Raw genomic sequence first — 14,812 nt, forward strand, 5'->3', positions numbered from 1 at the left:
AGGAGATGGTGTAAGAGAGACCACCATGAGATAGGAGCTGGGTCTTGGGAGGCAGATCTGAGGCAGGAGATGGGCCTAGTGAGGCCACTGTGAGAAAGGAGCTGGGCCTAGAGAGGCCAGTGCGAGGCAGAAGCTGGGCCGGTTGAGGCTGCCGGAAGTCAGATAGGAATATGGCCGGGGAAGGCCACCATGAGGCAAGAGCTGGGCCTGGAAAGCCCGCTGTGAGGCAGGAGAAAAGCCTGGAGAGGCCATTGTCAGGCAGGAGCTGGGCCTGCTTAGGCTGCCACGAGGCTGACAATAGGCCTGGAGAGCTTGATCTGAGAAAGTTTTGTGCCTACAAAGTCCACCAGGAGCTGGGCAGAAGCTGAGTCCAAGGAGGTTGTTGTGAGGCAGGAGTTGGGCCTGTAGACACAGCTGGGAGGAAGAGCTTGGCCTGGAGAGGATGCCAGGAGGCAGCAACTGGGCCTAAAAAGGCCGACTTGAGGAAGTTCTGGGCCTGGAGAGGCCATCAAAAGGGAAAAACTGGGCCTGGAAAGGCTGTTGTAAGGAATGAGCTGGGCCTAAAGAGGGCATTGAAAGGCAGGAGCTGGGCTTGTCGAAGCTGCCAAAAGGCAGGAGTTTGAGACTGGGGAGGCTACAGTGAGGTAAGCGCTGGGTGTGGAGAGTCCGCTGTGAGGCAGCGGCTGGGCCTGTACAGGCCTTCAGAAGGCAGGAGCTGGGCCTGGAGAGGCCGACTTGAGTTCAAGTTCTGGGCCTGAAGAGGTCACCAAGTCAAACACAGGGGCTGGGAAGGCCACCAAGAGGCATGAGCCGGGCCTGGACAGGCTGACGGGAGGAAGTTTTGCACCTGGAGAGGCCACCAAAAGGCAGGAACTGGGCCTGGAAAAACCGACTGGAGGATGATTTGGGTCTTCAGAGGCCACCAGGAAGCAGGAGCTGGGAAAGAAGAGGCCAATTTGAGGATGATTTGGGCCTGTAGAGGTTTCTGGGCGGAAGAGCTGGGCCTGGAGAGGCTGACTGGGGGAAGTTCTGGGCCTGGAGTGGATGCCAAAAAGCAAAAGCTAGGCCTGGAAAGGCCACTGTGAGGCATGAGTGTGGCCTACAAAGGCCATTGGGAGGCAGCAGCTAGGCCTGTAGAGGCTGCCGAAAGGCAAGAACCTTGCCAGAGGAGGCCACAGTGAGGCAAAAGGTGGGCCTGGAAGGTGCACTGTGAGGTAGAGGCCAACAACAGGCAAAAGCTGGGCCTGGAGAGATGACGAGAGGAATGAACTGGGCCTAAACACGCCAATATGAGAAAGAACTTCGGCCTAGAGAGGCCAGTGTGAGGCAGGAGCTGGGCCTGGACAGGTTGCCAGAGGCATCAACTGGGCCTAAACAAGCCACTGTGAGGGAGGAGCTAGGCCTGTTGAGGCTGCCGGGAGGCAGGCGGGAACTTGGCCTACGGAAGCCACCGTGAGGCAAGAGTTGGGCCTGGAGAGGGAGCTAAGAGGCAAGAGTGGGGCCTGCAGAGGCTGTTCTCAAGCCAGAGCTGGGTCTGTACAGGCCACCGTGAGGCAGGGCCTAAAGAGCTTGACTTGAGGAAGTTTTGGGCCTACAAAGGCCGGCAGTAGTTGGGCAGGAGCTGAGCCATAAAAGGTTGTTGTGAGGCAGGAGTTGGGCTTGTAGATACAGCCAGGAGGAAGAGCTAGGCCTGGAGAGGATGCCGGGAGGCAGTAACTGGGCCTGGAGAGGCCGACTTGAGGAAGTTTTGGGGCTGGAGATGTCCCGGGACAGGAGCTGGGCCTGGAGAGGCCACTGTGCGGCATGAGCTGGGCGTAGAGAGGCCAGTGTGTGACAGGACCTGGGCCTGTCCAGGCTGCCAGGAAATAGGTGGAAACCTGGCCAGGGAAGGTTGCTATGAGACAAAAGTTGGGCCTGGAAAAACCATCGTGAGGTATGAGCTTGGCCTAAAGAGCCATTGGGTGGTAGGAGCTGGGTGTGTAGAGGCTGCTGAAAGGCAGGCACTTGGCTTGTGGGGGGCCACGGTGAGGTAGATGCTGGGCCTGGAGAATCTGCTGTGAGGCAGACGTTGGGCCCGTAGAGGCTGACGTGAGGCAGGAGCTGGGCCTGGAGAGGCTGCCAGGACACAGAAGCTGGGCCTGAAGAGGCTGCCAAGAGGCATGAGCTGGGCCTAAAGAGGCCAGTGTGGGCCTAAAGAGTGGCCAGCTGGGCCTGGAGAGGCCAACTTGAGGAAGATTTTGGCCTAGAGAGCCTGTCAGGGGCAGGAACTGGGCCTGGAGAGGCCACCGTGAGGCATGAACTGGGCCTATTGATGCCAGTGTGAGGCAGGAGCTGGGCCTGTCAAGGCTGCTGGGAGGTAGGCAGGAATTTGGCCGGGGATGACCTCCGTGAAGCAAGAGCTGGGCCTGGAGAGGCCACTGTCACGCAGGAGCTGGGCCTATCCAGGCCACCAGGAGGCAGAAGGTTGTGCTGGTGAGCTTGACGTGAGGAAGTTTTGGGCCTACAAAGGCCTCCAGGAGCTGGGCAGGAGCTGAGCCGAAAGAGATTGTTGTGAGGCAGGAGGTGGGCCTGGAGATTCAGCTGCGAGGAAGAGCTGGGCCTGGAGAGGCTCACTTGTGGAAGTTCTGGGACTAAAGAGGTTGCCAAAAGGCAAAAGCTGGGCCAGAATGGCCCAGAGAGGCCCTAGAGAGCCTAGAGAGGCCACTGGGAGGAAGGAGCTAGGCCTGTAGAGGCTGCCAAAAGGCAGGAGCTTCGCCTGGGAGGCTGTGGTGAGGCAGATGCTGGGCCTGGAGAGTCTGCTGTGAGGCAGAGGTTGGGCCTGGAGAGGCTGATGGGAGGCAGGAGTTTGGGCTGAAATGACGGACTTGAGAAAGTTCTCGGTCTGGAGAAGCCACCGGGATGCAGGAGCTGGGCCTGGAGAGGCCACCGAGAGGCATGAGCTGTGCCTAAAGAGGCCAGTGTTAGGCAGGAGCTGTGCCTGAAGAGGCAACTTGAGGAAGTTTTGGGCCTGGACAGCCCGTCGGGGGCAGGAGCTGGGCCTGGAGAGGCCGCCGTGAGGCAGGAGCTGGGCATAATGAGGTTAGTGTGAGGCAGGACCTGGGCCTGTCGAGGCTGCCGGGAGGCAGGTAGAAACTTGTTCAGTGAAGACCTCCGTGAGGCAAAAGCCGGGCCTGGAGAGTCAACTGGAAGGCAAGAGCTGGGCCTGGAGATGCTGTTGTCACACAGGAGCTGCACCTGTCCAGGCCATTGGGAGGCAGAAGGTGTGTCTGGAGAGCTTGACTTGAGGCAGTTTTGGGCCTACAAAGGCCACCAGGAGCTGGGCAGGAGCTGAACCAAAAGAGGTTGTTGTGAGGCAGGAGCTGGGCCTCCAGGCACAGCCAGGAGAAAGAGCTCGGCCTGTAGAGGCCACCTGGAGGCAGCAGCTGGGCCTAGAGAGTCCAATGGAAGGCAGGAGCTGGGCCTTGAGAGGCCGACTTATGGACATTTTGGGCCTGTATAGGCTGCCCAGAGGCAGGAGCTGGGACTAAAGAGACTGTTGTATGGCAGGAGCTGGGCCTGTACAGGCCACCGGGAGGCAGAAGGTGGGCCTCAAGAGGCCACTGTAAAACAGGAGCTGAGTCTTGGAAGGTGGCTGTGAGGCAAAAGATGGCCCTTGGGAGGCTGATGAGAGGCAGTAGCTGGGCCTTGTGAGGTTGACTTGAGAAAGTTCTGGGCCTGGAGAGAAGGCTGGGAGGCAGGAGCTGGGCCTAAAGAGGCCATTGTAACGATGGAGCTGGGCCTGTGGAGGCTGCCATGAGGCAGTAGCCTCATCTGTGGAGACTGCCATGAGGTAGGGTATGGGCCTAAATAGGCCATTGTGAGCCAAGAGCTTGGCCCGTAGAGGCCGAATGGAGAAAGTTCTGGATCTGGAGACGCTGCCGGGAGGCAGGAGCTGAGCCAAAAGATTCAAGCACATTACATTTATTAGGCACTTTATTTCCATTATTACATTGTAATATATAATGAAATAATTATAGAACTCACCATAATGTAGAATCAGTGGACATGTTAAGCTTATTTTCCTGCAACAAGATGGTCCCATCTGAACTTGATGGGAGAAAGTGACAGATAATCAGGTATTAGATTCTCATAGGGACAGCGCAATCCAGATCACTCGCATGCACAGTTTGCATAGGATGCATGCGCCTATGAGAATCTAATGCTGCTGCTGATCTGAGAGAAGGCGGAGCTCAGGCGGGAATGTGAGCAATGGGGAGTGGCTGTAAATACAGATGCAGCTTCCCTCACTCGACACCATTCACGTCCTGCTGTGTGGCTCCTTACAGCTACATGGCTCAGGGGTTGGGGACCCCTGCTGAAGTACATCCAAAAGGACTGTTCCCACACCAGTCTTCATAGAGGTCAAGTGCAGCAACCACTTAGCTCCCAAGGCATGTGCCACAGCTGGCATTTCATCACAATTAACAGTAAGTGGTAGCTTGAGTCATTGTGAGGTCACTTCCTGGAAATCACCAGTATCCCATTTCCCATTGGCAAGGAGCTCAGCACGGTCCCTTGGATAACCAAACCTATGCCCAAATCCCATCTGTGTGAGTCTATCTCCAGGGACCCTTCTTAGCATATTAGAGTCCAATCAGGAGACATAAACCACTCAAAAGTTTAAAGTGGTAAAATTTAATACAGAGAATTATTCATTATAACAGGGGAACAGCATAATGAGAGACTGGCTAGCACAAAGTAAAGAGAACTCTAGAGAACATAGGACTAGCCCAGGCCAGGCATGGTGGCTCATGCCTGAAATTCCAGCAATTTAAGAAGCCAACACGGGAGGACTGCTTGAGGCCGGGAGCTAGAGATTGGCCTGGACAACACAGGGAGACCCTGTCTCTATCCAAAAAAAGAAAAATATTAGCTGAGAGTGGTGGTATACACTTGTAGTCCCAGCTACTCAGAAAGCTGAAGTGAGAGGATAGTTCGAGCCTGGGAGGTAAAGGCTGCAGTGAGTCATGATTATGCCACCACAGTCAAGCCTGAGTGACACAGCAAGACCCTGTCTCAAACAAAACAACAACAACAACCATTTACAGACAGAAAAGAAATAGAGCTAATCAGCTAAGGAAACATGTTGAAATGTGACCAAGTAATATGAGGTATTTTATCTATTTAAAATAATCAAACAAAAAATAACTTATTAAATTATAATACCCTGTGCTGGCAAAGGTACAGTGAAATGGACACTTTCTTATATTATGAGGGGTGTTTAAATTGTACATAAGTCTTCCAGGGTAATGCTTGGCAAATTTTTAAAATAATAGAGACAGGGTCTCACCTTACTGCCTCCTCCAACTCTTGGCCTCAAGCAATCCTCCTGTCTTAGCCTCCAAAGGGCTGGGATTATAGCCAGGAGGCACCCAAAACCTTGTCAATTTACATCGAGGGCAATGAGAATGCCCATTCACCATGACTTATAGTAATCTTACTTCTGGAAATACCTTGGGGAGACAATTCAATCTAAACAAAAGGTCATCTGCATAAACACAGTGGAATTCTGGGAGTAATTGAAAACAGAGTGGTTAAGTGAAATAAGAAACAGTTAGAAGAAATTATACTATGGTATTTATAGGCACCTGGTAAAAGGTCAGTTAATGTTAGCTGCTACTTTTTTGTTGCTTTGAGACAGGGTCTCACTCTGTCACTCAGGCTGGAGTGCAGAGGCCTGATGATGACTCACTGCAGTCTCAACCTCCCTGGACTCAAGTGATCCTCCCATGGTAGCCTCCCAAGTAGCTGGGACTACAGGAACATGCCACCACACTAGGCTAATTCATGTACTTTTCTGTAGGGATGGTGCCTCCTTTGGTTTCTGAGGCCTGTCTCAAACTCTTGGCCTCAAGCCATCCTCGTACCTCAGCCTCCCAAAGTGTTGTGATTACTGGTGTGAGCTGCCACACCTGGCCAGCTGCTACTTTTATTATTATTATTCCTCTCAATTAAAAACAATTTTCATTAAAAATTATCATTTTCAAGGCTATGGAACAATATGTGTCCTACAGCGTAATTGTAAAAACATATACAGTCATCCCTCGGTATACAGAGAGGATCAGTTCCAGCCCCCCATCTCTGCATATACCAAAATCCATACATACTCACATTTCACAGTCAGCCCTCTGGAACCCCCATACAGGAAAAGTCCAAATATTAGTTGGGCATAGTAGCAAGCACCTATAGTCTCAGCCACTTAGGAGGCTGAGGTGGGAGGATCACTTGAGCCTGGGAGGTTGAGGCTGCAGTCAGCTGTGATGGCACCACTACACTCCAGCCTGGACAATACAGCAAGACCCTGTCTCAGAAAAAAACAAAACAAAAAAACAAAAAACAGGTTAGAAATTGTAGTGAGGTCTGTTGGGCAAAATTCCATATAAGCAAAGTATAAATTAATGAAGCAAATGGTGATAAATTAGTATGATTGACTTTCTGGAGTTTCTGACAATAAAGGTAAGAAAAATGCAAGACACAGAGACAGAGGGTAAAAAAAGAAATTAGTGAAGCATTCTACGTGTTTAATAAAATGACACTGGCCATGTTCGTGCAGCAGCAGTATGTCATGATATGACATACCTTGGAGAGAAGTTAACAGATGAGGAAGTTGATAAAAATGATCAGAGAAGCCAAATACTGATAGCGACAGTCAAGTAAACCATGAAGAATTTCCACAACTGATGTCAGCAAAGTGGAAATATTGTACAGTGTGTGTTGAAGTTCCTGTACACTGTTTATTTGCCTTTTGTTTGTAAGAAATGTATCTACTAAAAGTTATTCTTACTATCAAAAGAATATGTGTGAATAAGTCATTTGAACTTATTCTTCTGTTTTTCTACTTTTATCTTCCTGCCATAATCTCACAGCCTTACTTTAGAAATTTTTTATTTTTTTAGAAAATTGAACAAGTGCTCATTGTGGTGGCTGGTACCTCTAGGATGGGAGGCAGGGGTGGAAGGGTCACTTGAGGCCAGGAGTTTGACACCAGCCTGGCCAACAAAGTGAGACCCCATGTCTACAAAACAATTTAAAAATTAGCCAGATGTCATCATGTATACCTACAGTCCCAGCTACTCAGGAGGCTGAGGCAGGAGGATCCTTAGCCCAGGAGTTCAAGGCTGCAGTGAGCTGTGATTGCACCACTGTACTCCAGCCTGGGTGACAGGGTGAGACCCCCATCTCCTAAAACAAAAAAGAAAGAAAATAGACCAAGTGCAAGTTGTATGTGGCTTACTCTGAATATTTCTAAACTAGAAGTTATCAATCTTTCAGGGTCTAGCATCCCTTTACATTTTTTAACTTTATTGAAGCTCTCTAAGACTTTTTCTTTATATAAATAATTATATTAAAATTAGAAAATAAGACAAAATTTTAAAAATATTATTCATTACATATTAATAATAAAACTATCACATGTTGATATAAGTAATACAAGACAAAATTTTTAAAATATTTGGCCGGGCACGGTGGCTGATGCCTGTAATCCTAGAACTTTGGGAGGCCGAGACGGGCGGGTCACAAGCTCAAGAGATCGAGACCATCCTGGCCAATATGGTGAAACCCCACCTCTACTAAAAATACAAATATTAGCTGGGCATGGTGGCACATGCCTGTAATCCAGCTACTCGGGAGGCTGAGGCAGGAGAATCGCTTCAATCCAGGAGGCGGAGGTTGCGGTAAGTTGAGATCGCACCGCTGCACCCCAGCCTGGTGACAGAGCGAGACTCCATCACGAAAAAAAAAATTTTATTATTCATTACATATTAATAATAAAACCATTACATGTTGATATTGTACTTTTTTTTTTTTTGAGACGGAGTCTCGTTCTTTCGTCCAGGCTGGAGTGAAGTGGCGTGATCTCGGCTCACCATAACCTCTGTCCCCCAGGTTCAAGCGATTCTCCTGCCTCAGCCTCCCAAGTAGCTGGGATTACAGATGCCCGCCACCATGCCCGGCTAATTTTTGTATTTTTTTAGTAGAGACAAGGTTTTGCCATGTTGGCCAGGCTGGTCTCGAACTCCCGACCTCAGGTGATCCACCTGCCTGGCTCTCCCAAAGTGCTCGGATTACAGGCATGAGCCACCACGCCCAGCCCAATTAATATATTTTTTAAAACACGGATTAGTCAGGCAACAACACTGGGCAGGGGTCTCCTCATTCCCAGTGACATAAACCCCACTGCAAAGCTCCGGGGTTGCAAGGGCTGCAGGAGACAAAAGGCTCTGACTTGAGATTTTATTATTTTATTTGTATTTCTATTTGTGTTGTGAGACAGGTCCTGCTCTGTCACCCAGACTGGAATGTGGCTATGCCCTTGTAGCTCACTGCAGGCTCAACCTCCTGGGCTCAAGCCATCTTCCTGCCTCAGCTCCCCAGTAGCTGGTACTACAGTTGAGTGCCACCATACCTGGCTATTTTTTAAATTTTTTGTAGAGTGAGGGGTCTTGCTATGTTGCCCAAGCTGGCCTCAAACTCCTGACACCTCAAGAGATCTGCCCACCTCAGCCTCCTGAGTAGCTGTGACTACAAGTACACATCACCATGCCTAGCTACATTTATTTTATTTTATTAAATATTGAAAAATATTTTTGGCCGGGCGTGGTGGCTCATGCCTGTAATCCCAGCACTTTGGGAGGCTGAGGTCGGAGGATCACCTGAGGTCAGGAGTTCAAGACCAACATGGAGAAACCCCGTCTCTACTAGAAATACCAAATTAGCCGGATGTGGTGGTGCACACCTGTAATCCCAGCTACTCAGGAAGGCTGAGGTGGCAGGAGAATCGCTTGAACTCAGGAGAATCACTTAAACCCAGGAGGTGGAGGTTGCGGTGTGCCGAGAATGCGCCATTGCACTCCAGTCTGGGCAACAAGAGCGAAACTCCGTCTCAAAAAGAAAAAAAAGAAAAATATTTTTGTAGAGAGGAGGTCTTGCTATGTTGCCCAGGGTGGTCTTGAATTCCTGCCCTTAAAAGATACTCCCATTTCTGCTTCCCAAACAGCTGGGACTAGAGGCATGAGCCACTGTACTGAGGCTGAAGAGATTTCTTTAATCTAGCATCCCATACTTGATAGGATTGAGAAAGGCAGTAGCGGTTTTTAAAATTACTTAATAATTCAGTAAGAATCTAACTCAACCTTGACCCCTGGCTTCTCTCACACCCCACATCCAGTCTGTCAGAAAATCCTGTTGACTGTCTTCAACATGTACTGAAGATCCCCACCCAGAAACTCCCTGGCCTCCTCCCCTACTTCTCTCCTCTGACCATCTCTCAACACCACCATGACCCTGGTCAAGACCACTATCATCTCCCGCCTGGATGTTGCCACAGCTCGGCCCCCATGCATCTACCGAAATCTTCCCACAGTCTTTCTCAACGCAGCAGCCAGAGAATGCTTTTAAATCGGCAGACAGATCATGTCGCCTCCCTGCTCAGAACCCTCCTGAATTTCCTATCTAGCCCAGCAATAACCTCCCAGGGCTTACACGGTCTGTACTGATCCCTGCCCAGCAACTCCCTGGCCTCCTGCCCTAATTCTCTCCCTCTTTCCTTCTGCTCCACTGGCCTCCTTCCAGAGCCTCAGACACACCTCAGTTTATTCCGTTGTTTCTGCCCACAATCCTCTTCCCTCAGCACCTTGGCCAGCTCCTTCCCCTCCTTCAAGTCTTGGCTTAATTTTCACTTAGGAGGCCACTCCTGACCATACTATTTAACATTGCCATCTGTCCCCATGCCCACCATGCTAATTTCTTCCTTCCTTCTTTCTTTCCTTCCCTCCCCTCCCCTCCCCTGTCCTCCATCCCTCCCCCCACCTCCCTTCCTTCCTTTATTTTTTTTTGACAAGATCTCACTCTGTCACCAAGGCTAGAGTGCAGTGGCACAATCACAGCTCACTGCAACCTCAAATTCCCAGGCTCAAGCGATCCTCCCACCTCAGCCTCCCTAGTAGCTGGGACTACAGGTGCATGCCATCATGCCTGGCTAATTTTTTTAGTATTTTATTTTATTTTGAGACGGAGTTTCACTCTTCTTGCCCAGGCTGAAGTGCAATAGTGCGATCCTGGCTCACTGCAACCTCTACCTCCAAGATTCAAGTAATTCTCCTGCCTCAACCTCCCAAGTAGCTGGGATTATAGGCATGTGCCACCATGCCCGGCTAGTTTTTGTATTTTTAGTAGAGATGAGGTTTTGCAGTGTTGGCCCGGCTGGTCTTGAACGCCTAACCTCAGGTGATCCACCCACCTCGGCCTTCCAAAGTGCTGAAATTACAGGCATAAGCCACCATGCCTGGCCAATTTTTTTATTTTTTGTAGACACAAGGTCTCACTATGTTGCATAGGCTGGTCTTGAATTCCTGGCCTCAAGTTATCCTCCTGCCTAAAATTCCTATGGATTGCTGGCATAAGCCACCATGCCTGGCTTCACGTTCCTTTCTTCTTGCTGCTGCAACATAGTTTGCAATTTCCTAAATTTAGTGGCTTAAAACACTACAAATCTACCATATTACAGTTCTGGGGGCCAGAAGCCCGAACTAGATTTATTAAGGCTAAAGTCAAGGTGTCAGCAGAGCTGCATTCCTTTTGAAGGCTCTAAAGTGTTCTCTTGGCTTTTCCAGCTTCTAGAAGCCACCCCCATTCCTTGGATCATGGCCCCTGACTCCATCTTCAAAGCCAGAAGTGAAGCATCTTCAATTCTCCCTCTCTGACCGCTGCTTCCATCACCACATCTCCTGCTCCAATTCTGACTCTCCTACCCTCTTTCTTCTATAAAGACTCTTGTGATTGCTGGGCATGGTGGCTGCCACACATAATCCCAACAATTTGGGAGGCCAAGGCAAAAGGAACATCTGAGGCCCAAAGTTTGAAACTAGCCTGAACAACATACTGAGACCCCACCTCTAGAAAAAAATGAAAATAAATGTTAGCTGGATGTGGTGTGTGCCTGTAGTCCCAGCTACTTGAGAGGCTGAGGTGAGATGATTGCTTTAGCCCAGGAGTTTGAGATCAGCCTGGGCAACATAACTAAATTTCATCTCTACAAAGATGAGCTGGGCATGGGTGACATGCATGTGTAGTCCCAGCTACTTGGGATGCTGAGGTAGGAGGATTGCTTGAGCTCAGGAGGTCAAAGCTATAGTGAGCTATGATCACATCACTGCACTCCAGCCTGGATGACACAGAGAGACTCTGCCTCAAAAAAAGAAAACAAAAGAAACATATATCTGGTCTCTGTCCCTGGTTCCTGGCACAGAGCTTCTAAAGCTCTTATAAAGACCTCAGTCTTAGAGGTGATAGGAGCATCTTTTGTTTTAATATTTGGTCTTTGTCCCAGGTTTCTTACACAAGAGCCTTTAAGAACTTTGGGATCTCTAGCATGACAAGAATGCATTTGGTGATGTTGTTGAGATGACTGGGTGACTGCAAGCTCCTAGATTTTTTCAGGAGGAGGACTGATTGCCAGAAAAAGCAACCACATGATTAGAGGCTTGGAACTTTCAGCCTCATGCACTGAACTCCAGGAGGATGAGGGGCTGGAGATTGACTTAATCACCAACTGCCAAAGATTTTATCAGTCGTGCTTGCATAATAAAGCCTCCATAAACACCCTGAACAACAGGGTTTGCAGAGCTCCTGGGGTTGCTGAACACAGGAGATTCTGGGAGGATAGCATGTTCAACAGAGGGCATGGGAGCTCTGTGCCCCTTCAAACTTACCTTGCCCTGGGCATCTTTCTTTCCTTTTTTTTTTTTTTTTTTTGAGATAGGGTCTGGCTCTTTTGTCCAGGCTAGAGTACAGTGGCACAATCTCAGCTCACTACAACCTAAGCCTCCCCTGTCCCCAGCTCAAGGCATCCTCTCACCTCAGCCTCCCTAGTAGCTAGAACTATAGGTACACAACACCACACCCGGCTATTTTTTTTTTTTTTTTGTAGAGACAGGTTTTCACCATGTTGTCCAGGCTGGTCTCAAACTTCTGAGTTTAAGCAATCCTCCCACCTCGGCCTCCCAAAGTGCTGGGATTACAGGCGTGAGTCACCACATCCAGCATGTACATCTCTTTCATTGGCTGTTTCTGAGATGTATCCTTTACAATGAACCAGTAAAGGAAATGAACTGGCCAGATGTGGTGGCTCACATCTGTAATCCCAGCACTTTAAGAGGCTGAGGTGGGAGGATCGCTTGAGACCAGGAATTTGTGGCCAGACTGGGCAACACAACAAGACCCCATCTCTACAAAAAATAAAAGAAATTGGCCAGATGTAGTGGTGCAGGTGTGTAGTCTCAGCTACTAGGGAGGCTGAGGTGGGAGGACTACTTGAACCCAGGCAGTCCAGGCTGCAATGAGCTATGACAGCACCACTGCACACCAGCCTGGACAACAAAATGAGACCCTGTCTCTCAGAAAAAAATAAAATAAACTGTTTTTCTGAGTTCTGTAAATTGTTCTAGCAAATTATTAAACCCAAGAAGAGGGTCATGGGAACACCCGATTTCTAACAGGTTGGTCAAAAGTACAGGTTAACAACCTAAGACTTGCCATTGGCATCTGAAATGAGGGTGGTCTCGTGGGACTGAGCCCCTAACTTGTGGGGTCTGTGCCAACTCCAGGTAGTGTCAGAATAAAACTGTGGGATACCCAGTTAATATCCAGAGCATTGGAGAACTTGGTGTAGAAACTCCACACACACATTCAGTCAGAAGTGTGTGAGTAGAGACAAACACAGGCTTTTCTTTCACCTGTTTACCTGCTTAACTGCATAGGAGAGGCAACACGTGGTGCTCATGAACAAAGCAAACATTAAAGTCAGACCAGACCCCCCCCCAACATTTGACTCAGTCTTAATATCCAGGTGAGCTTGGGGAAAGCACTCATTATTCCTAAGTCTTCATCACTTCATTCATAAAATGGGGATAACTGTGGCACCTACCTGTGATTTTGTGAGAACTAATGAAATACTATGATTGGTGTTATTGTGATCATTATACCTATTCCAAACTATTTGATAAGGACAGGGATGCATGATAACATCAACAGATTAGGAACTGTAATGAGGTCTCTCAGGTAAAATTCCTTACAAGCAAATTCTGTCTCTCCAATGCATTCCTGCCACTCTTACTTCACCATTCCCTGAACAAAATGTGCCATCTTCATTGTCCAGGTCTTTACAGTGCTGGTTTCCCTGCCTGGGCAGCTCACTCTATCCCACCCCAGCCCATTCACCATCTCTCCACCTCCCCCTTCCCTCCCCACTCTCACGCAACTCTTCCTCATCTTTCAGGACCCAGCTTCAATGTTACCTCAACTGGAAGCTTCTCTCACCCTCCAGAAGAGCTTCCCATTGCACTTGATGCATGCACTATTATTTGATCATTTTTGAGTTATAGTCCAAGTCTTTTTGTACCTGAATAAGATGTTGCCCAGTCAGTCTCTCTTCCTGGATTCTGAAGTCTTTCATGGTAGATTCAGCTGGAAGTTACAAAAAGACATTCTTTTGAAAAAGAGGGATGACACAGACAGACATAAGTTCTTAAACGGTTTAAACGGTATGTGAAAATTTAACAAAATTCAAAGGCTTGTGGGGAACACTTAGGAGGAAAAGTTACTGGGAATGTTATAAAGGGTTAATTTATATTTTATTGTACTTTATTTTATTTTATTTTTTGAGACACAGTCTCATTCTGTTACCTAGGCTGGAGTGCAGTGGTGCAATCAGGGCTCACTGCAGCCTCAACCACCTGGGCTCAGGTAATCTCACTTAATCTTTATTTGGTTTAAGAAACTCAGTCTTGGTTGAGCATAGTGGCTTATGCCTACCATCTCAGCACTTTGGGAGGCTGAGAGGGATATATTACTTGAGGCAAGCAGTTTGAGATCAGCCTGGGCAACATATTAAGACCCTGTCTCTACCAAAAAAACAGAGTGAATTTGTGGAAGACAATTTTTCCACAGACTGAGGGTGAAGGAAATGATTTCGGGATGATTCAAGTGCATTACATATATTGTGCACTTTATTTTTATTATTCTTACATTGTAATATATAATGAAATAATTACACAACTCACTATAATGTAGAATCAGTGGGATCTCTGAACTTGTTTTCCTGAATCAAGACTGTTCATCTGGGGTGACGGGAGACAGTGACAGATCATCAGCCATTAGAGTCTCACAAGGAGCATGCAACCTAGATCCCTTGCATGCACAGTTCACAACAGGGTTCGTGCTCCTATGAGAATCTAATGCTGCTGCTGATCTGACAGGACATGGTGCTCGGGTGGTCATGGGAGCGATGGGAGGGGCTATAAATACAGATGAAGTTTCCCCTCACTCGCCCGCTGCTCACCTCCGGCTCTGTGGCCCTGTGGTTGGAGACCCCTGGTTGAGTGCATTCAAAAGGATCCATCCCATGCCATTCTTCAGAGTCATCTTTACTGCTGCCATGGTCAAGTGTAGCACCCCTAAGCTCACAAGGCATATGCTTCAGCTGGCATTTCATCACAATCAACAATAAGTGGTAGCTTGAGTCATTGTGAGGTCAGTTCCTGGAAATCACCAGCATCCCATGTCCCATTGGCAAGGAGCTCAGCTCTGCTCTTTGGATAACCAAACCTATGCCCAAATCCCATCTGTGTGGGTCCATCTCCTGGTACCCTTCCTAGCGTCAATTCTGTCTTTGTAGGAGTCCAATCAGGAGACACAAACCACTCAAAAGTTTAAACTAGAATGGGCAAGGTGGCTCAAACTTGTAATCCTAGCACTTTGGGAGGCCAAGGCGGGT

At 48.5% G+C, this 14,812-nt stretch overlaps 1 protein-coding gene across 1 annotated transcript; it reads right to left on the minus strand.

Moving 5' to 3' along the window:
• Positions 1–2,294: 2,294 nt before the first annotated feature.
• Positions 2,295–14,498, minus strand: LOC116810397 (uncharacterized). Its single transcript, XM_058437171.1, is given in 8 exon segments — positions 2,295–2,988; positions 2,991–3,297; positions 3,334–3,428; positions 3,609–3,931; positions 4,024–4,086; positions 6,151–6,340; positions 13,439–13,503; positions 14,378–14,498. Coding segments are annotated over 5 exon segments (1,236 nt in total). The 5' UTR covers positions 4,047–4,086; positions 6,151–6,340; positions 13,439–13,503; positions 14,378–14,498; the 3' UTR covers positions 2,295–2,500.
• Between the last annotated feature and the right edge of the window lie 314 nt (positions 14,499–14,812).

This window comes from Hylobates moloch, unplaced genomic scaffold, assembly GCF_009828535.3.
Source record: "Hylobates moloch isolate HMO894 unplaced genomic scaffold, HMol_V3 SCAFFOLD_1, whole genome shotgun sequence".
Taxonomy (NCBI): Eukaryota; Metazoa; Chordata; class Mammalia; order Primates; family Hylobatidae; genus Hylobates; species Hylobates moloch.